This window comes from Vigna unguiculata, chromosome 6, assembly GCF_037176805.1.
Source record: "Vigna unguiculata cultivar grain cowpea cultivar isolate G323 ecotype 2 chromosome 6, ASM3717680v1, whole genome shotgun sequence".
In the NCBI taxonomy this organism is placed as follows: Eukaryota; Viridiplantae; Streptophyta; class Magnoliopsida; order Fabales; family Fabaceae; genus Vigna; species Vigna unguiculata.
In genome coordinates this window covers 5,221,446-5,245,523 of record NC_140797.1, presented here as the reverse complement: position 1 = coordinate 5,245,523, position 24,078 = coordinate 5,221,446, and the positions used below count along the sequence as shown (strand labels likewise).

Below are 24,078 nucleotides of genomic sequence, written 5' to 3'. Positions count from 1 at the left end.
GTTTTGAGAACATATCTGAGGAGCTGAAAAATGGCGGAAACAGATTCCAAGTGGGTTACCATGGTGAACCCTAGCTAGAATCACGAAAATCCAACTAAAGGGAAAGAGTACGAATTGAAAATACTTACGTGGATAGGGGAAAGAGTCAAACTCTTTTGAAATCGAATAAGTCTCAAAACCCTAGCAAAGCACTGTTGGAGAGATTGAGAGGGCAAGGTGGTTGTGTTTCTGTAAAGTGGCAAAAATGAGAGTGTTAGTTGGGGTTAGGGTTTTTGGTTCCTTATAAGCCAGCCCTAGGCCTAACCAATCTGGGACAACCCCTTTAGAATTAGGGTAAAATAAAATAAATGAGCCTTACAATATATATTAACTATTTAAATCAAATTTTGAAATTAGATATTATTAGATTTTAAGATCGATTAGGATAATTATCGAAAATCGAAATTCAATAATTACTATATTTAAAATATATATATATATATATATATATATATATATATATAAACTATTTAAATCAAATTTTGAAATTCAAAAATTCAAAAATTATTATATATATATATATATATATATTTTGTTTTAGTTTTTAATTTCATTTATATTGTTAATTTTCTTTAATATATGTATTATTTTTTTATTTTTTAATATATTTTATGAAAAAATATTAAAAAATAAAACAATAAATAAATATACATATATATTATACTTTTTTATTTTTTTTGTTTTGTTTTTAATTTTTCTTAATATCTTATATAAAAAAATAAAAAATAATATATATATATATATATATATATATATATATTTAAAATCGGGTAACTATTTAAATCGGATATCGCAATTCAATAATTATTTAATCGGATTTTGAGAGTTAAGAATTTACTTAATTGAATTTTAAAACCAATTCAAATAATAATCGGATTTATATATATATATATATATATATATATTAGGTATTTAAATAATAAATAAAATATTTATTTATATTTTAATTTGATCTATTCTTTTAATATTTTAGGTAAAAGATGAAATTAAAAAAATATGTAAATAAATAAAAAGAAATTAAAAAATAAAATTAATTAGATTTAAATATCCGTTCTAAAATATTCAGGCAGCGGTGATTCCGGAGTTTTTTCTCAGTTTTGGATATGTTGAAAAAATACTGAGATTGAGGAAAATTTTAGTGTTTGGCATTGCCACCCCATTTATTCTATTTTGAAATCCTGAATATCCCACTAAAATGCCTTCTGGACTACCTGCATGCAACGTGTCACCTCTCTTGTTTGTTGTCTCTCCCGCCCAACTCATTCTTCTCCTCTAACAGAATACTGACGTTCTCGAGCAGTGGGTTCATCATCATTTGGCACGCCATTACGCTACCAACAGAGACCCATATAGATCACATTTTCATCCCACTTCTATCTTCCCATTTCTCCAAACTTTATCTTCTGATCTTTCTCTGAAAAATCATCAAAACCCTTTCCCATTCATCTTCCTCTGTTCACGAACCCAAAATAGAGCAGTTTCTTCCTCCACACGGTTCCGGTAAGACTCCAACGAACCTCGTCCACCATCAGTGTCAACAGAATCACGCACAGTTTCAGTTCCCCACCATCATCCCACTCCCTTGCTCTGGCTCACTGCGGCTAGACCCTCGTTGGACCAGGCTTTCATTTTCACCCTCGGAACTCTCCGCAGTAGCTGCCGCCACTCACCTCCTTCACTCATCCACCGGGGCCACCAGTTTCCGCGCCATACCCTCGTTGGACAGGACTTTCGATCATCCCTGAACCGCCGCACATCTCTGCCACAGCGTCACCTACGGTGACCGTTGCCGTTTCCTAGCCTTGGAAAACCAGTCACCTCACTCTGAACCCTACCTTCTGATTGGTATTGGATAAGTTCACATATTCCTCTACAATTTTTTAATATGATTTTGAATGTGTGTTCTTGATTTTGGTTTTTGAGAGGGTACTTTTGATCGAGAATGGCTCAATGAATGTAATATTTTGGATTATTCGGTTCTTATTTTGATTTATTATTGTGATGCTTGAATTTGTTTGAGAGAGTGAGGTTTGAATGTTCGATTAGATATGGTAATATGTCTGTGAATGAGTTTTGGGTTTCATTACTGAGTTTGATTATGGGTATTGTGTATGGTGTAAGAGTTTGTTTGAACAAATGTGTTTTCGGTCTTGCGAAATCGTGATTAAGTTGTCATGTATGCGGATTAATGTTGTATTGGTAATTATTGTTAGAGTTAAGGCATTTGAGTTGAGACCGGGAGTTACAAGGCCGGTAAAATAGTGTGGTTTGCGGGATTATTTTAATGTGGGGTTGGATTAGTGAAGAAACTGTAATTTGTTTTGATGAGGAGTTTAATTTGTTTGGGTTTAAATCAATTTGAGCTTTGCATGAACCTCTTATATCATCTTTTTTATTGAGCATGAGCTTTGTTGTTAGGTAATTTTGGATTCATTAGTTCAATTAATTTAATTTGAAAACTGAGATGAGAGAAAGAAATTGAATCCTGAAACTTGATTGACAAATTACGTAATTCTTGATTGATTAACGTTTTGGTTGTTGATGGAATGCACGGGCCTAGTTTAGGTTCATCCTTTTTTGGATAAATTAAAAATCTTTTCAATTTGGAGAAAGCCAATGTAGGCATATCTACGCCCAATTGCATGATATCAATCTTATCTAAACGTGTAAAATTTTTAGGACTAATATAAGCATGGTATAGAGTAATTGCAATGAGGGCTGCTAAGGCTCCATTTCGGTTTGAAGTGAGTGCAGAGTTAGCTTGTTTTATTAGAAACGTTTGATATTTGAAAATTTTATTGATTTTTCTTGTTGTTATTGTTCTTTGTTTGTGTAAAATATATTTTATTATTTTAACTGTTTGATTTTTTTCTTAGATGAAAAATGAAAACAGGATCCTCGGGACCAAAATGCTTCTTATATTTACCCGTGGAAAAATACAAAACTTTCAATTTTGAAAAAGCGATTTGCAACCACGGATTTTTTATGATGGCTCCAAACAAGTGGATTTCATCAACAAAATCTCTGCAACGTCCTTTAAGGCTGATGGATCAATGTAAGAGTGTGATGGTCACCATCTCTCATCCTTCTGGACAACCTAATATTCATATTTATGTTCATGATATGGAAGTTCTTTCCTTAGAAGACAAACAAATAATATTGGTATATCTCAAAGTTCTTTGTTTTTTGAATTTTAAGCATCTTTGTTTAGTTCCAATTTCATTTTTGCTTATGTAATAATTCGAATGGAGATTATTTTATGATTTTGGTTTATTAGGCACAAGTATCACGGATGCTAAGATTAACCGATGAAGATGAGAAAATGGTGACTGAGTTTCAAGAACTTTATTCCCATGCCAAAAAAGAAGGTTTTGGAAGGATATTTCGTTCTCCTTCTATTTTTGAAGACAGTGTTAAGTCTTTACTTCTCTGTCACACCACGTAAGTTGTAGTTAATTAATATAAATGCATGACTAATTAATGTTACGTTAATGTAATGATTTTTTTAGGGTATCTTGTTTCATTAAATTTTAAAAAGTGTTTATATGATATCTTTTAATTTAAAAAATGTGTTTCAATTATTTCTAACTTACTGATGTATTCGAAGAGTTTTGAAATAGAAATTTCTATTTCAAAATTATGTTTATTTTATCATTTTAACTAACATATTAGACTAATTGATTTTGCTTGTAATAACAGGTGGCAGCGAACTCTAGATATGGCTAAATCTCTATGTGAGCTTCAATTGTTATTCACTCGTTCAACTAGAAAAAAACCATTAGGAAAAACTAATCTGCAAAACAATGAAATAGAAAATTTTCCTAATTCAAAGGAAGTTTTGGAAATTGGAGAAACTAATATGAAGAAGCACGGTAAGTTAGGAATGAGAGTAAGTTATATTATCAAATTGGCTCAGAAGGTGGAGAAAAGTTCTATGCTAGAGAAGTTTGAAAATGAAAACAATTGGTTTGTGCATTCTAGATTAATTAAGTTGAAAGGGTTTGGCCCATTTTCGACTGCAACAACCCTAATGTGTATGGGAAAGTATGAAAAAGTTCCTGCAGATTCAGAAACAAGAAGACACCTGCAGGAGGTTGTTTCTAAACTTTATGCATTATCTAATTCGTTAATTAACATCAAAATCATTGAATATATTTTATGACTAATTTTATAAATAATTGTATTATATGAATGATATAATTTGTATGGTTAACAAATATTTTGTCTATTATTCCTATTCTTTTAGGTGCATGGGATCTTCGTATGTAAAAGTAAACCACTTGATAAGATTGTCGAAGAAATTTACGCAAAATATGCACCGTTTCAGTGTATTGCATATTGGTATTTAAATAATAATAATAATGTGTTCGTTGAATTTTATATTAGTTAGTTGAGTGTGGTTGCATTAATTTTTGATCTATCTTTTTGTAGGTTTGAGCTTATACAGAGTTATGAAAAAAGTTATGGAAGATTAAGTGACATAGATGAATCTAAGTATCATACTATCACAGGCCATTCTAACAAGCGAAAATTTGCTTCCGAAACATGATCATTATGTGATTTAGTTTAAAATAGGTGATGATGTGTTTGAGTTACAGGTAAAACATCTCCGACATGATGAGTGGATTTGTTTTTTAGGGTTTACATTATATAGGTCTTCAATTGGTTGTGTGGGTGACAAAGTACTGATAAAAGTTAAGGATGCGGAGAAAAGTGAAGGTGGGATTGTGCTTCCCTCAACCGCTCAAACGAAGCCTCATTGTTGGTGTTAGCGTGAAGGTAATGTTGCTGTTATGTTGGAGGTCTTTAAACCTCGGGTGATCTGTGTTTAATTTCACGAGGAAAGAGTGATTTGATGTCTTGTTTTTAAGTTATGTATTTTAATTCCTTAGAATCATAGAATTCTCGTAAAGATATTTCTTTTACTTATTCCAATGTTTTGATGAGAGTGATATTAGATCATTTGATAACCATGTTCGTAATCATATAATATAATTATCTTCATGTATTTAAGTTCTGTCCAGATGGTAAATAGATTATCTGCTCCTTCATTGATTTTTTCTTTGCAAATTCTTTGTAATTCTTCTTTATTAAACAAATTTAGAATATTATGTATATATTAAAAGAATATGTACCCAAAATTTCGAAAAACCTTTATTATGGATTTTAATCATGATATAATCATATATTAAAAGTATTTATTTAAAAAAAAAATATGAATTAGAATTATATAAATATTATTAATATTTATGTATTATTAATATACAATCAATTAACAGTAGAAATTAAATGTTATAATTATATATTATTAAATAATAATAATATAAAGTTCTTGCAGCAATAATATATTAATAATACTTGGTCAACTCAAAAAACGATAATTAATTTGTATTTATTTTATTGAAGTCCAAAAAAACGTCAAATTTATAAATGAATATCAATTACATTTGTTTTTTTATTATTTTGCTAACAAAAATGATAAGTCAAAATTTATAATAATATAGTCTAATTTTTAATTATCTAAACTTTTTTATATAATTCAAAATTTATTTCAATAACAAACCTATATACTACGTACAATTATACTCATTTACGCAAATATATTATTTTCAAACATATTATTTTTCAAAAAAAAATATAAAGTAAAGAAAAAAAATTTATATATATATATATATATATATATATATATATTTAAAATTTATTTATTTAAATATAATAACAATTATATATTTTTTATATTTATATACTTATATATTGATTATTAATAACATACTTACTATATATAATTATAACATTTACCTATAAAAATACTAAACTTATTTATTCAAATATATTATTATTTAGTTTTAAATTTGAGGCTTTTAATTATTTTCAACTACTTGCAATATTTTTTTATTACTCTTTCTATTTTTGTTTGTTTGATGGGCAGTATTACAGAGAAAAACATCTGCTGTTATTATTACTATTTATATTATTATTATTATTAATCCTTTATTTCGTCTGGATAAGTAACATATATTTTGAGTTAAATTTTAGAGATAAATAAGCAAAGTAAGAATGGAGAAAAGTGTAAATATGTAATAGAAAATCAATTTATGCTTGAATATTTGTTTTTATATTTGTTTTCAGAATGGGCTGGACCCAATGACCCAACTCCTTTGTTGACCCTAGTTCTCCTTCATTCATCAATAATTATCTGTTTTTTACAAATATAACTTCATTCAAACTGCCATTTGGTTAAAAAGAACAAAGGAGCAGAAAAGGAAAAGAAACAGAGACGCACACAACAGACAGAGATGATAAGCAATTCGTTCATCTCACATTCCCAAAAGCCAGAAAAATATTAGACCTTTTGAATACCATTGTTTCACGCGCTTGATAGAGAGAGGTGAAGTGGAGGGAATTCTGAAATCTGTTTGTATACCGTATTTCGAAATTAGTGGTCATATATAGCATAAAAATTAAAATCTATAAGAGATGGTGATACCCGTAACATGGCCAAACAATAGGAAGGTGTGGGGTTAGGTGGGTATCAAGCATTAAATAAGGAGAGAAGAGGGAGAAGATTAATTAATTCTAACACTTGATACTCAACTAACTAGTTGAAAATTTGAAAAAAAAATAAAATTGGATGTATAGAAGAAGGGGTTAGAGGTGTATGGAGAAACTCCCTTTTGCAAAGGTGAATATAATTGGATTTAGGGTTTGGAACATCCTTTCTGCACCCTTATAGTCCATCTTCACACCCCTCTTTACTTTGGTTCTACCATTGGGTTGTTTGTTTCATATTTCTTCATGCACTCGCCTGTCTAATAACCCCCAACCCTTTGCATTTTTTTGTTTTCATGTTTATTTACTTTCAATACCTGCACTTTCACTAATCACACACCTCACTTTATTATAATTATACTCTTTATTTAAATATTATAATTATAATACTTAAATATAATTATATAAATAACTTATTTATTTATATATAACAATAATTATATTAATCTTTTTAATATAAATTTTATAAAAAAAAAACTATCCTTACGTATGCATGGTTTCATTGGTGTTATTATTATTAGTAACAAATAATTCTTGTCCCATGAATTTAAGAACAACAAACGATAAGGTAAAGCATTGTATTTAATAAAATATTTAACTAAAAGGTCTAATTCAGGATTTTAGTCACATAACTGATTCTTACTTTAGAATTGTTATTGTATCTTTCGTAACAAGTTGTTCTCCATTCTCAATTCTTACTTTAAAAATATCTAATTTGTTGAGCTCCTTAAAATTTTCTCGATCATGAGTCATGTGGTTTCTACAACCACCATCTAGATTTGTTGGTTGTGACATGATGTTGTAAAAAATAGTTTCTCCTCTTATTCATTGTTCTACAATCTTGACATTTTCTTGAAGATCTTGAGATTTGTATACCTTTTCCACATGTCCCACTTGACCGCATTTGTGACATTTTACATTTGGTCTTCACCAACACAATTTGGGTTGATGACCTGTTTTCTTGAAACAGGGACAAGATGGAAAAACTTGTGTGTCGTTGTATTTACTCTTTTTGTGATTTTTTTACTATGAAAACCTTCTCTTCCATGTGAAGAAAAACACCTTCAATCGCATGATCTCCTCTCATTAATCTTTGTTATTCTTGTACTTGTAAGGCATGTATCACCTTTGTCAAAGTGATAATAGACAAATCTTTTGTGTTTTTCAAGGAAGTCATAAATGTTTCATATCTCTCTGACACCATCCCAAAACCTTTCTCAACGAGTCTGGAATCTAGAAGCTCATTTTCCAACAATTTTATCTTATAGACAATACCCAACAATTTGTTTAACTTTGCCTTTGCCTTTCTTGTCTTTTTTTTTTCTTGTGCATTTTTATTTGAGCCATGGTGGGATTTTCAGACAAGAGAACATCATCTCCCTCCACGACTTCCTATAAATCTAGTCCTCTAAATAAGTTTGCATTCTTACAGCCCATATATCATAACTTTCATCATCAAAGGGTGGAATAACGACTTGTAAAATATTTTCTTCCATTCTAGAGGTCGTAAGAACAATGACGCTAATACCACTATTGTGAATTTTAGGGTATTTGGAAATATGAGAGGTATGAAATATATAAGAGGTATGTTATATGGAAGGATTTGTTGTTGTATTTTATTGATGTATCCTATACATATAAGCAAAATATAATAAAATATCAAATATAAAATATTTACAATATCTCAATCTTAATCTAAAATAATAATTAATTTCTAAAACTGAATCATTTCTTAAAAAACTAATTTAAATAAAAAAAGTTATCAAGTAAATATTTTCAACAGTTTTGTATAGTCTATAGGACAAATTTGAAAATTTTGAATTTACAAAGGTGCTGAGTATAATTAAGGGTGCAAGAAGCAAAAAGCTTATTAGCTTTTATGGTTCTGATCCAATCTTATTCTGGTTGGGCCGAAAGAAATTATAAATAAATAAATAAATAAACTTATGCATAAAATAAAAGTTACTATGTCTAGTTGATTTTCTCCGTAAAGACTTTTAAGAGATAAAGTATGGAAGAAAAAAAGAGAAACGAAATTAATTTCTTTAAAAGTTAAAATTAGTTCGGGAATAAATTGAAAAATATATATGTGAGAAAACTTTTACAAGTTAACTTATACATAAATTAATATTCAATTATAAATAAGTCAATCATTTTCTTTTTTTTTCCTTTTCTTTTAATTTTTCATAGAAAAACTTGTGCAAATTGGTTTAATTTATCCTAAAACTCATTTCATTTTTTTAGTAGAAATGTCAGTGAAGAAGTTTGTACAAATAAATCACTCCTTAATTCCCATTCCATTAAAAGAATTAAAATCTTGCCAGAAAAGTTGTGCTACTTATTGTTGGAAGGTGTCAACAATATTATTAGGTAACGTACAAATTCTTTTATTAATTTTAATAAGATTAACCTAGTTCAACAAAAAGGAATTAAAAAGTGAAATAGAGCAAAATCAAGCCGAAAGAATAGACAGGAAGGAACGTGGTGGAATATATAATTATTTAAATTTTTTATTTTAACAAAATTATTTATTATTTTTTAAGAATTTATATTATAGGAAAACTTTCTTTACTTTCTTCAGAAAAAAAAAATCATTTCATCTCGATTTGAAAGGTGTGGTAAAGAAATACACGTCATATGGCTAGATGTATTGTATATAAAATGTTACATCTACTTGTACTTTTAATTTTTTCACTTTTGAATTATAAAAATGTCATTTTAGTTTCAAGTTGTTTTCCTTTGCATTTAGAGAATATTAGGGAAAAAAAACGGAAAACAACTCTTACTTTTGTTAATTTTTTAGATTTCTTTGAAATCGGATCGAAAACAAAAGAACATTAAAGTACATTAAACAATAACACAATGTCCGACTCTAAAAGTTTATTATTGTCTAGATTTTGTTTGAATAAACTTGAGCATGAACATTCCCCGAGCAGATAAATGAGAAAAAGACCAAAATTAATTGAGCATACATTAAAGAAAGTTGTGGAATAGGAAGTGAGACAGAAATGGTGTATTGGTAGACGTTGAATAGAATATAAGCTGCGTAGTATCCTAGTCTATATACATGGGACATTGAATATACAAATATTGTGTATTTACATGAAAAGAGTTGAGAAAAATTATACATCTAAATTGTGTGGTATAGATGTGAAAGGCAAGAAGAAGAGAGATAATAGAATTTACAATGTTGAACCGAGGCACTTTACATGATGAAATCAGAAAGATTGAAGTATGGTTAGAAGGGTGAGGGAGAAAGAATGCATGGTTAAAAGTTGTAATCTCAGCAGCTTCTGGTTGTGGTCAAAGGGTCATAGTCGGCTTTCACAAAGCGGCCCTTGACACGCCTTCTGACGTCGGCCCTGGCCTTGCGAGAGGCATACCGAACTTGTTTATCGAACCTAAAAAAAGAGGTGGATTGAAAGAAATCCTTGAAAGAAAAGAAAGCAGAGGAAAGGAAATTGAGGCAGTGGATGACTTACTTTCGCGCCTTCTTCTTTTCCTTGTAACGCAAGACAGCATTGGTGCGGTTGGCAGAGTGTAGGGAATTGTCAGGACAAGGATGTTCTCCCATCAAAACCATGGAAGAAGAAGCCCCGCAGTCTTGATAGTCTCCGGTAATCCCAGAAAAACAAACAATCGGTTCCGTTTTAGTACTCAAAATCGAATCTGCAGATGCTGCGTTGCTGCAAGCATTCACCTCGGCAGACATGTCCTTTGTCCCAAACAAACTATCAATTCCGCCGTTTTCAAATAGCTCTTCGGAACCAAAAAGTTCTTCATACTTCTCAATATTTAGATCCACTTCATCCATGTCAAAATCTTCACAACATAATGCAGGGCATTTTTCATTGGTAGCAACTCCAACACTCTCGCTGTTCTCATTAATACTCATTAAGCCTAGTTCTTGCTCGCATGTAGTACACTCCCTGATGGAAGGGATATCCAACACAAATGACCATATTGAAGACAGTTCCGCGGCTGAAGGGCAGCCGGAGTAGCAACTGATTCCCTGTCTCTTATGTGTCCAAGATGTAGACACTCCGTCACCCAACCAATCACAATTCTGACACACTGAAATTTTCTCCTCAACACACCTCACAAAGGCAGCTTGTGAATTGCATCTCTCGCACAAAAGGGTTCGTGAATGACGCCTGGAAAGGGCATTAGCAGAATGCACACTCCGATCACAAGACAAACATAAGCACGCAGCATCAGAACGGCAGTACACCATGGATCTCTGCTCTCCACAAAAATCACATATATAACCCATCTATCTTTACACTTTTTCCTCTTCCCCCTCTCACAATAGATCAATCTGAACATGCACAACCCATTAGGAAAAATTAATTCCAACAAAATATCTTCACCTTCATCACAACAAAATCATACAATACAAACTCTTTCTTTCAAAATAATACCAATAAACAACAAAAATTCCACAAACATGAATCAACTGACACAGAATCTTATACCCAAATAAACAAAAAATCAAAAGGAGAATCAAATAACGAATCACAACATACTAAAAAAATTACCAGTCTCTTCAAATTCTCAACGTCTTTCACTGCCTTAATCCCAAGAAAAACATGAACTTTAAAAAAAATTCACAGACAAAAACGTGGGTTTTCACGCTATACTATACGAGAAAGCAGAAGTGAAGAAAATTACCTGATGGCAAGGAAGACAAAGAGAACAAGATCAGTAAGCAAAAAAAGGGTGTTGCTTTTTCAAAAAAAAATATTTTTTTATATCTCTGCAAAACTTAAAAGCAAAGAAAGAGTGCTGGAACTAGAAGCAGCGAACTTTTTGAAGAGAACAACAGGCCCTTTCTCTCTCTTACTTTTTGTGTGTCTTTCTCTCTCCCCTCTTCTGTCTTCTGCTCTGCCGTGTGTTGTGTTGAGAAGTTGAGATAGAAAGGAATAGGAAGATAGAAGATGGATAAATGTAGATGAGATATGAAAAGAAAAGAAGAATAATGCAAATGGTGTGTGTGTGAGAGAGAGTGTGTAGCTAATGTGACATAAGCAAAGGTGATAAAAAGTTCAAACAAAAGAGGAAAAAAATATACAATGCAAGTGGGGCCATGTCCTTTTCTCAATGAAAGGAAAAGGTTGGCCTTTCCCTTTTTCCTTTCTCTCCCATTGCAAACTATAATTAATAAATAAAACAATTATTATTATCATTATTATATTTTTCTCTCCTTCCCCCTCTCAATCTGCTTGTGGGTCTCCGACTCTTCCATGGATTTCTTTTCATTTTGAATGTAAAGAAACTTCATAGATTTATTTCCACAATTACAACTAATAAAACAATAACCTATATATAGGGTTTAAATAGTCATTCGATTTTAATTTTCATTTAATTTTTTCAATTTGATCCTATTTTAAAATTTTTATTTAATTTGATCCTAAATTTTGAAAATATTATTCAATTAAATTTTTTTATTTAATTCTGTTAAAATTGATAACAAAACAGTGTATACGTGTTATTTTTTCAATGACGTGGTACATTATACACTGACGTGACCATTTATTTATTATCACTTGGACTGTGGTGTTTAATTGAATGCGATTTAGGTTTCTGAATTGGGGGAAATTGGGAATAATTGAGACTGGATAAGGGTTTGTTGGTGGAAGAAAAAATGGGTAGGGTCGTTGTTGTTCCTTCCAAAAGATGATATGAAAATCTCAGAAAAAACGACTTGCAAAAGGGTCCATAGAATAGCGCCTAAACGAATAGTGTGAAGGAGGCTCCATTGGACTATTCGATATTAGCATAACCAGCATTCAAGATGACTTGTCTCCATCATGAGAATCCCTTGAAGGACTATGCTGCAACATGATTTTATTTGTTATCATTTTAGGTGCGCTCTATAATGTATTCTTGACGTTTAGCTTTGCTGGATAAAGCAGATTATGAATTACAAAGACAAACTAAGTAACTAAATTTTTCTTCCAACAACGAACCCTACCCAATTTTTCTCCCATAAGTGAACCCTTATCCAGTTTCAATTATTCCCAATTTCTCCCAATTCGAAAACCTAAATCACATTCAATTAAACACCACAGTCCAAGTCACAGTAAATAAACGACCATGTTACTATGCAGTGCATCACGTCATTGGTAAAGTGACACGTATACACTGCTATGTTATCAATTTTAACGGAGTTAAGTAAAAGAATTTAATTGAATGATATTTTCGAAATTTAGGACCAAATTGAACAAAATTCTTAAAGTAGGAGTAAATTGAAAAAACTAAACCAAAATTAGGATAAAATAACTAATTAAACATATATATATATATATATATATATATATATATATATATATTATGGAAACTCTAAGTGCAAACAACAATTTCATAAGGATATTTGAAGTGGTTCTTTCATATTTTATATAAGTACTTTTATGATTTGTTTGGGAGAATCTCTCACTTATTTCATTCAAGAATCCAATAAATAATATAATAACTTAATATGTACAGAAATATGATGTGAAATAATATACACTAGTACAAATTACTTTCTTATACTTACATATTACACATGTTCAAATCCATCTAGTATAGAAAAAAGGCAATGACAATTTTGTAAATAATATAAATTATTTTATACATATTGAGTCTAAAATAAATATAGAAAGTGATTTAGTGTTATATTTGTAATATTGGAGAATAATTTCTATTCCTATGACAGGTATAGAATATTGAATCTTTTTTTCTGACTCTTCGTGCTTCACACTTCATTTACTTCTCCAGACGTTGTGCTCCCCCTTTTTTTCCTTCTCTATTTATTCGCCACACTGGAGTCTCATCGTGTTCGTCCGTTGCGCTGAGTTCTCGTCGCGTTTATCGTTCACCGTTATGTCGTCATCTCCTCCATTCTCCTTTCCTTCACCATTTGCGTTCTCTTCTCTATTGGAGTTGCTCTCTTTTGTTCACGTTCGTGTTTCACTCCTCCAAAATTTCTGCCAAATTCTGACCACAATAGTTCGTGACTATTCATTTTTTGGTGTTTTGTTCACTAATCATCACTGTCGATTTGGCAGAGAAGGGAGTGGAAGTTATCAATGAAGGATTTCGACGAGGAAGATTCAATGTTGACCTAATTTATAACATTGGATTTATGTAAGTTTATTTTTTTTTTCGAGATTGATGCATTCATGGCTTTAATTTGTTAACTGATTTAATTTTGTTAACTGTCTTTGTATGTTTTGTGGCATTCTTTGTTTAGGTTTGATAATTTTCTTCACTATTTGTGGTTAAATCGTCTTGAATCTTTTGCGGGAAAACAAATTTTTGGTTATGGTTATTTGAATGTTATTTTTAAAGGATCGGAAAATGCTATCACGATAGGTATAATATTGCAGGTATAACATTGAAATTTAGTGTGTTCGTGCTGAATGTTGTTTATTTAAGCTTTATCCATGCTATTTAAGTAATTTGAGTTTAAAAGCTTATTTATTATTTTGTGACATGTTGATTAAGTGATGGAATCAACTATTTTTTTTGTTTACTGGCCATTATTCTTATGATATTTTACTGGACATTATTTTTTTGCATTCTAAAATGCATCTTGTGCATGAACTTATCATCTATGACATGTGTATAATACAGGTCAATGTGATTCCAATGGAGTCCAAGGAGGAGAAATCTTAAGTGAGAGCAAATTGAAAGACCTCCTACATGTTTGGATTATGTACTTCTCAGTTAGATTCCTCTTAAAGCTTCATCTCAATTATAAATTTAACGTGCATGGTGGTTTGTGATAGAATAAGATGTATACTCTTTACTCTTATACTTCTTTTTACTGTTTCTAGGATATTCTTATATATGCATTGGTGTTTCATGAACCATGATGCATGAGAGTTCATGATTTGCTAGCTTTTGTTTGTTATGGATTGTGATGGTGCATGTAGTGAGTTCGTGGGGGTGAGAATCTTGGATGTGGAAATTGGGTGGCACGGAGTTCAAATTTTGGCAGAGTGGTTGTAATAAGCAATTGGCTTCAGAGTAGTCGAAGATGACTAGAAGAAGCTTTCACCCTTGCTCGTGATTTCGATCACTATCTTACTTTGATGATTAGTCTATTCTTGCTTTTAATGATAATATCATTGTAAAATCTGAACAATTATATTTTATTACAATACCTAGAGACTACCCTGCAAAGTCCTAATGACTTAATAAATTCTCCATAAACAAGTGTTAAAGAAAAATGATAGAAGCAAAGGCACATGAGTGTAGATAAGTCTATCTATCTTATGTATAGTTTAAACTTTTTGCTTGTCTTTAGAGTATTACAGGTTCTATAATAAGGTGAAGTATGGATGCTATATTTGTTTCTAGACATGAGTTTTTATTTCCTTTATTGTTTTAAATGTTGTTTAATCCTGGTGACCATTATCAATGGAACTCTCATTCATCAATGAGGTTCTATAATGTTTTTTGTATTATTTGCTTTCATTTTTCATGTTTATGTTTTCTTATCATATCTATATATTTAGTATGCCAAGGACATAACTTTTCACATGTAATTTAAATTTATTTGCTGAGGTACATTCATATGTTGGACATGCACACACACATAACATGTATACTCAATCAAAACGTTAGTTTTTAATTTTTTTAGTTTTTTTTTCTTTTTCACCTCCATTTAGAATTTATTAAATAAATGGATACCACACAATGGTTTAGTCAATTTTTTTAACTCTTAAGCAAATTTTAAAAAAGGAAATAAGATGTGCGCTTTTGTCATATACATTAATCCATTTGCTTTGACCTTTTCATTTCATTTTAGTACATCATACTTATGAAATTTATAAAGATATTATAAATATTGAAACTTATATGTATATATGATGTTATGAGTTTAAATTATTAGCCTACTCTTTTGATGTTCCTGAGAAATTTTCATATTTTCACTCTAGTGTCAAAAGTAACCAAGTATTTTCCCAAATAGTTATCTTTTTTGTTTACTTATCTATAAGATCTAATTAGTCCTCTTTCTCAAGGTTTACCAAGGAACTCTCCCCTCTGGGGAGTTGGTTGATATCAAACGGGCTCCAAAAGAATCCATGGAGGATGTTGTTGGGTTTCTTTTATGAGTTTATAAAAGATGATGTTATGTATTTTGAGTTTTTATGTTAATCTTAGATGTATAATCATTTGGTTTGGAGTTGTATTGTATTTCATATAAACATTAGATTGTATTTCATATAAATATAAGATTGAATGAAATTTGTTGTGTAGATGTTTTGAGTAATTATATATAGGGTTTGTATGTGAAAGAAAGCATAAACGATTTTTTTATAAAAAAATAAAAAATCATTTTTTTATACCAGTTAAGATCACAATCGATATAAAAGTTGGAACTTTTTTATAATGGTTGTAACTATAACCGGCATAGTAAGTCACTTGTTATTACAAAATATCCCCGTCCTAAGTGAACTTTTTATATCGATTTTAGAAATAGTATAAAATTTTGAATTTTTTATACTGTCATGGAAGTGGTATAGAAAGTTGAAATATTCTACACCACCCGTATCTATACCGATTTTAGAATCGATATAAAAAGACTTTTTTAATCGGTATAAAAAGGCTTTAATGTACTAGTGATATATTATATTGAAATTTGTTAGATATTTTTTTTAGTTAACACCATTTTCTATTAGAAAAACATAAAAGATTTGTTCAAAGGTTATAAAAACAAAACATAAGATGAAATATGAAAAGAGAAATTTTTATCATTCCTTATATTTGTATTAAAATGGTGTGTGATAATATAATAACGAATACATAGTCATTGGAAGGCTGAACTTTGCTAAAAGTGCATCACATGTTGGGTGAGTTGGGGAAATGGATTTGTTAGATGTTACCTTTTTCACTATCTTTTTTATTTTATTTTATTTTATTTGTTACTTATGAGTTGGCTTTTTCAGTATTTGTGATACTTGCTTTGCTTGGTTTGGTACCCCACACACACCGATCACTTGCGCCTAATTATGATTTAATTTGCATAATACGTTTCTAATTATATGTTTATTGGTATTATATTAGTTGCTACCTACTTTATTTACGTTCTTGTGTATCTAAATCTAATATCTTCTCACAAAGTATTCCACCATTATTATATAATAATTGAAATTCTTAAATAAAAATAATAGAGTCAATATTTTGATTTTTTTACATCTTTAATTAAACCCTCATTATAAGTTTTTAAATAATTATAAGATGTACCAGTAATTTAACTTATTTTTATTCCTTAAACGTGTTGTACAAATGAATAATATTAATCAATTTAAACTTACACATCAAATAACATAGTCGGCTATTCAAAAAGAAAAGTATCGTGGTCAGTTCCACGTGTACTATTAATTTATCGACTAATTTTATATTATTTTTTAGCCTAATTTAATATTCATTTATTAACTAATTTCGTATATTTGGGACAATTATTTTACTTGATTTTCAGCTTCTAATCTCTTAATGTTCAAATAAATTTTAATATTTTGATAAAAGAATGAAAATAGGTTTTCTTTAATTCTCTTTCTTTTACATATCTCACATATATATAAGAGATATAAAATTAGTTTAATTGACATCAGAATATAACATGTTATTATTTGCAATTTGTGATGGCGGTGTTGGATCTCACGCGTGTTTTAACTGTGGACTGAGTCGGCATGATTTGGTTTGAATTTTAAATGGCCAAAAAACAAAAATGGTTTATCCAAAGAAACAGTTGGTTTGTTAGGTTTATTTTGTAAAAGATCGAGTAACTTGTAGTGGTGCTTCACCCACTAAATCTAACTCTGAGCGCCACTTCTTGCCCATTGCTTATCCATAAAATCTCGCTTCATACGTCTTCCTTGTGCCACACTTTCATTCACAAAATCATATCATACCGTATACTTTTAATTAAATATATTTTATTTTAAAATTACTAAAAAAATAGTAACATCTCACTTAATAGTATAACTACTAAATAAAAAAGTTCATAATTAATAACATGAAATAGATAATCCACATTAACTAGATAACATATTTATACAATCATCCAAAATGGACTTAACTATACAAACATAAGAGGAATTAAAGAAGTTTAACCACCGAAGATTACTGTCAAAACCTTATACACAATTAACCAATTATACTAAGCCTCAAGCTGGAGGCCCCTACTCATTCCTAGACGCATCAACACCTGCATTATTCACTGCTCACACTACATTGGTGATCATAGCAAAAGAAAGAAAACAACACACGACGGACAAGAAGACAAGGAGGGTAAGCTAACTCATATAAGAATACAAATGCATTATATAATAACCTATAAGCACACAAATTTCCAAATTAAAAAAATAGCACAACCACACAACATAACATATTACACCCAACTCTTCTAGACTCAATATTATCCAGATACATGCTCTAGAGTCATATTAGTGAAGCCATGCACCTGTGGTGATATAACCTTCTCTCCTCGAGCTACCACACTCAAGGTTAATCCCTTTTATAACCACAAGAAAAATGAAACCATTCTCATGACAGGAACTCTTGTTACTCTCATCACCTAACCATTCTCCTCTACGTGAGTATGAAAGGGTAGTAGAGTTCAAGATAGCTTCACAAAATAAAACAATACTAACTGTCAAGACACACTCTAATGAAACACATCACTAATGAGATTTCCTCCTCGGGAAATACCTTACAACAGTTCATCACATAGGTTTGTTTCATAATATAAACCAATCATATACATCCTTAATCACATATCAATAATTCCATTTCAAACAATTACAATCTCAAACATATACATACATAAAGTACATCAAAACGGCAGAAATCACTTCTCTGACCATAGACTTCAAAATAAAGATCCCACCGGTCAAAATGAATATTCACTTGTCTAGGATCAGCTGTCAAAATTTCAGCTTGATCCAACGATTAACGAAGCGTAAATCTTTATTTTACCAATAAGATGCAGTGTTGAAAAACTGGGTAGTGCCAAATGCTGATCAATTCGTAAAAATCAATGCTCAGCGTTGCCATGGTGAGGCTTAGCGCTGATCAATTCGTAAAAGTCAGCGCTCAACATTTCCATGGTAAGACTCAATAATGCATCAAATATCAACAATCTTAATTTATGGTTTTTGAGAAATCAGAATGTGTTCATAACTCAAATTGGTACTTCCACTAAAAAGAAAAAGCTGTTTAGTGGGGCTTATTTTGTGGAGGTTATAAAAACCCTCAACAAATTAACTTTTTTAAGATGACTAGTGTTTCGGGTGTAGGGGTCAAACACCTACTTTCAACACTCAAATTACCCTCAAGTCCTTTTGTCTGATATTCTCCTCAGTTAGCTCGTTCAATCTTTTATCTTGTTCGTTGTCTTTTTGCTCGGTTGATCGGGCGATCGAGGTACCTGTCTAAAATGTTCCGATGCTTAAGTCAATTCAAGTCCGATCGGGAGGTAGTAATAAATGTTGTAATAAATGCGAGTTAAAGGTCCTTATCAACTTACCTTGGGTCTCTATTTTTAGTTTTTGGTGTGGGTTTGTGATTAGGGTTCCTTAATCATGGCCCAATTGCTTTTTAAACTTGATTACTGACTTACTTTACTTTAATTAACTTTCAGCTTACTGGTTCGATTTTGGTTTGGCCACCCGACCGGTGGACCGTGTGACCTGTTGGCTGGCCTCATAGATGAGGGTCTCCACAGGAGTGGAGACAAAGTTCAAATGGAACTGAACACGGGGTCGTTTTGTCCGACTGACTGACGGGTAATCGATTTAACGTGTTCAGACTGAGACTTCATTTGGAGAATGCAAGGACATTTTGGTCGCGAACTCTCTTAAAGTACTTATAAATTTAAAAGATTGCCACATTAACATATACCAAAATAAGGTCCGCCTGTAACGAACCGTGTGCGACTGGTTGACCTTAGTCCGCGTGACGCATGAACATACAATACAATTAGGTTAAGTTGCTTAAATGTTAAGAATAACGGGAGTGTTAATATTTTTAGAAGAGGTTTGTAACCATTACAATATATTTTTCATCCTTCTCGCCCTATTTTTCAGCCTTTCCGTCCCAAGATTTTACACTCACTTTAACTTTTTTCCTAATTTCAAACACCGAAGCGCGTTTTCCTTTTCGTTTTCATTTCAACTAGGGTTCATCTCTGTCATCAAATCATAGTCGTAGGTGCTCCTATCGCTCGTCAGCCGGTGCTCGTCTCCTAGTGCTCATCGGCCAGTGGTTGTAGTGCTCGTAGTCTATCGTCTTCTGATTTCCAACATCCTTGGCTTTCTAGGGTGAATTTTTGGTGGGAAAGGGGTGATGGTGTTGTCGTGCACTAACCCTCTGCTCTGGTTGCACGTGATGGTGGTGTGGATGCCGCGGTGGGCGCATGCGGAAAGGGACCCTAAGATACCGGTGGTGAGGGACAGGGATGAGACGGTGATGGTGTCACAGTTCATGATGGAGTTGCAGGGGCTGAATGTTGTGGACAAAGAAGAACTGGTGAGTGATGTTCTCATGCTTTTTAAACACGATCTTATTTTATTATCATCATTCGTTTGTTAATTGAATTGAATTTATAGGATAAGACAAAATTTAGGTGTAGCGTTGTTGTTCATGTTTTGGGTGTTGATCTCTGATCAGAATTGAAATTCCACTCTGATAATGTGCGTGTTGGGATGCAGAGTTTGAAGACTTTGGGGTTTAGGAAATGAATTTTAGGGGTTTTTGTTGTAATGATAACGGGGACTGTTTGATATATAACAAGTCTATATCAAACTGGATGCTTAACAGTTTCTTATTGATGAAGCAGTCTGTAAGATAATGCATGCTCCTTTCCGAATCCTGGTGTCAAAGACTAACTATGCGTATTTTTTTCTTTTGGCATAGGAAAAATCCTAGAGGAGTCCTAATATCACCTGGGCCAGGTAAGGCTTGGATTTTTTAGTTTTTTTATTTCTTTTTAATTTCTGAATCAACTGTGCTTTTGATCAATGTTTCACAACAGTAAACAAAAAGAAATAATAGAATAAACACAATCACTTATATTTTTCATCCTTACTGGGGAACCTTAAGATTCTGACATATCTTTGCAAATAGATTTGGAACTTGAACCATCCGTACCATTGTTTGGTGTGTGCTTTGCAGTGCATTAGTGAGGCTTATGGAGGTGAGTTTTGAGCAATGAGTGCCTTTAAATTCCTTTATGCACATACACATTAGGTGTATAAAAATGAGTACACATTGTTTGTATGTCGTTAACCTTACTTTCATTTTTAATTGAATTTAGATCTTTACCATATAATCTCCTTTTATTAACCTCATTTCTTTGAACCTGAACTCCGGCCAAAATTGTTATTCTAAGACATTTATATTGTTTTTAACCCTTTTGCTTATGAAATTTACAAGGCTAACGGTTAATTATCTATCATAAATTTCTTATAACCCATGTAGAGTCCATTTCTGAATAATATTTTTTTGTTAACTTTCCTTAACTGTTTGTGGTATTCTTTTCAATTTGAGTTAAAGTTTGACTTCAGTAATATAATAAAAGGGTCTTTCTTTCTGTACCTCCAAAATTTCTTTTACATCTTCAAAATTTTTTTAAATTCTCAAAATACCCTTTGACTATTTAAGAAACTCACGGACACCACACCTCTCAAAATTACTTCCGGAGGTTGACTTCCGGAAGTCAAAATATATGACTTCCGGAAGTCAAAATATATGACTTCCGGAAGTCAAAATATATGACTTCCGGAAGTCAAAATATATGACTTCCGGAAGTCAAAATATATATGACTTTCGAAAATCAAAATATATGACTTCCGAAAGTCAAAATATATCACCGAAAGTTGACTTCTAGAAGTCAAAATATATCACCGGAAGTTGATTTTCGGAAGTCAAAGTATATCACTAGAAGTCGACTTTCGGAAGTCAAAATATATCACCGGAAATCGACTTTCGGAAGTCAAAATGTATCACCAGAAGTCGACTCTTGGAAGTCAAAATGTATCATCGGAAGTCAAAAATTATTTCCGAAGTTGACTTCCCGGAAGTCAAAAAACATTACCGGAAGTTGACTTCCAGAAGTCAAAAAATTAATTCTATTTTAAATACTTTTAATTCTTTTTAAAATTATGTTTTCTATCTTTTAATTGTTTTTTAGTTTATTATTTATTATTTTATTTATTTTTAATGTTTTCATATTTCTTAATATATATTTTAAAAATAAAAAAATAATATATAATTTTATTTCTATTTAATATACTGAAAAATAAATATAAATATAAAAATAAGTAAATTAAAATAATATTAAACTTTAAATAAAAAAATCAAAAAATAAAAAAATTATTGTGCTTCATTTAATTTTATTTAATATTTAAATTGATTTTAAAATAATAAAACTTTAAATTAAAAAAAATAAAAAGGAAAATTATACATATATATATATATATATATATATATATATTCGTTTTTTTAAAATTTAAAATTTCATTATTTACGCCTATATATATATATATATATATGTATATATTATATTAAATATGATTTTTTTAATTCTTTTTTATTTTTATTAAATTTTAATAAATTATATTCAAAGAAATTTAAATTTAAAAATATAAAAAAATATAATTGAAAAAATTTTAAAAATATGGTTAAAATTAAATATTTAAATTTTAAATAAAATTAAAAAATTCAAATAAAATATAAAATACTATACACAGTAAATGTATAAATAAAATAATTATAATAATATAAATAAAATAAATAAAATTAGAAATAAAATAGAAAAATAATTTAAATTAAAATAGTAAAATTTTAACAAAAAAGAGAAAAAAAATCTAAAGTAATTTTTCTTTTAAATTTATATATTTTATAATTTTTAATATTTTTAATATGTGTTTTAAAAAATAAAATAAAATAAAAGTTAGAAAACATAAATTTTAAAAAGAATTAAAAATATTTAAAATAGAATTAATATTTTGATTTTTGGAAGTCGACTTCTGGTAATGTTTTTGGACTTTTCGAAGTCGACTTCCGGTGATAATTTTTGACTTCCGGAACTCAACTTTCGGTGTTACATTTTGATTTCTGGAAGTTGATTTCTGGTGATATATTTTGACTTCCGAAAGTCGACTTCCGGTGATATATTTTGACCTCCGGAAGTTGACTTCTGGTGATATATTTTGACCTCCGGAAGTTGACTTTCGGTGATATATTTTGACTTCTGGAAGTTGACATCCGGAAGTAATTTTGGGGGTGTGATATTCGTGGGTTTCCTTAGATGGTCAAAATGTTTTTTGGGAATTTTTAAAAAATTTGGAGGTGCAAAAGAAATGCTTGGAAGTGTAAGAAGAAAGACCCTAATAAAATTGTGTTAATTTATTGTGTTGGTATGTGTTTTTTTGGTATCTGGGTAGTGTTGATGTTGGGCTAAATTTGCAGATTCGAGTAGTTGTAGCGTTTGTCGGGGAGGTCAGAGCACTACAGGCCTATTCCTCTACGTTGAGAACTGCACAATGGCTACAGAATTGGATTTGCAAAGGGAATGGGATTGTGTCATGTATGAAGTTGAAGACTTGGGCAGAATGACACATTTTTGAGAGATTTAGAAAATGATAAGATTTGCCCCTTAAATATTATTTTCTTCAATATTATGCATTTTTTTTATATTTTACATTGTAATTTCCGATTAATACTTTATCTTAAATTATCAATAAAATTAATTTTGATTAATTTTTGTGTACTTTAAAAATTTTAATTAAATTAAAAAATTATAAATGTAAGTGGGTAATTATAAATCAAATGTAAATAAAGGAGGTTTCAAACATCCACAAAATAATAGTCACCAATAGAATATGTTAAAACCTTTCACAAAACAATCTCCGTAATATAACTCAAATACCAAGAGTCATAAAAATCCGTAAATTGCTTGTGGTGACTCTAGTTGCGAAGGTTTAGAAAAATTCAGTAAATTAATTTGCAAAGGGTGAAAACCCTCGCAGATTGAATAAAAAACCTCCACTAATTATCAATTTTTTTTGTAATGTCCTTCTTTAGGTATTGGTCTAAAACTATCGTTAAATCATGGAGTTGGTACCAATTTAATCAATGATTGAAATCCTACAATTCCCAATTACCACCGAGCAATAACATGCAATCAAGAATTACACTTCAATTTAAGCACAAAATCAACTAACTTGGAATACTAACAATCCAAGGAATTTCACAAACTAGAAATTACACAATTCAACACAAGTTTAAGGCTAGCTTCCTCTACTTGATGAAATCGGTTCAATCCACTCTAAAACACCAAAACCTTCCCTCAACCCAAAGTATTCTATTCTACACATAGAAATACAAAGATAAATGATCAGATCACAAGTTCATGATCATTGATCAATAAAGAACTTAATAAAGAACTAAAAGAGTGTAAAACCCACTTTAATTCCACCTTAGAGTTTAAGGGCC

General features: G+C 30.5%; 2 protein-coding genes and 1 long non-coding RNA gene across 5 annotated transcripts; 2 read left to right on the top strand and 1 right to left on the bottom strand.

The window, feature by feature from the left end:
* Nucleotides 1-2,922: 2,922 nt before the first annotated feature.
* On the top strand, nt 2,923-4,588 carry LOC146885428 (uncharacterized). The gene is made up of 5 exons (XM_085674923.1): nt 2,923-3,201; nt 3,317-3,480; nt 3,739-4,132; nt 4,286-4,380; nt 4,471-4,588. The coding sequence occupies exons 1-5, from the start codon at nt 2,923-2,925 to the stop codon at nt 4,586-4,588; spliced, it is 1,050 nt and encodes a 349-aa protein (XP_085531049.1).
* A 4,998-nt stretch (nt 4,589-9,586) lies between these two features.
* Nucleotides 9,587-11,616, bottom strand: LOC114189260 (zinc finger protein CONSTANS-LIKE 9-like). 3 transcript variants are annotated; one of them, XM_028077991.2, is made up of 3 exons: nt 11,432-11,616; nt 10,071-10,906; nt 9,587-9,989 (listed from the first exon to the last, which is right to left on the bottom strand). In XM_028077991.2, the coding sequence occupies exons 2-3, from the start codon at nt 10,859-10,861 to the stop codon at nt 9,872-9,874; spliced, it is 909 nt and encodes a 302-aa protein (XP_027933792.1). In that variant the 5' UTR covers nt 10,862-10,906; nt 11,432-11,616; the 3' UTR covers nt 9,587-9,871. The 3 variants fall into 3 exon arrangements, with proteins under 3 accessions (XP_027933792.1, XP_027933791.1, XP_027933790.1); XM_028077990.2 differs by having other exon boundaries at nt 11,127-11,586; XM_028077989.2 differs by having other exon boundaries at nt 11,260-11,586.
* A 7,957-nt stretch (nt 11,617-19,573) lies between these two features.
* Nucleotides 19,574-23,343, top strand: LOC114187441 (uncharacterized). The gene is made up of 3 exons (XR_003605260.2): nt 19,574-20,109; nt 20,497-20,534; nt 23,053-23,343. It is a non-coding gene; the product is annotated as an uncharacterized LOC114187441 (long non-coding RNA).
* Nucleotides 23,344-24,078: the final 735 nt, after the last annotated feature.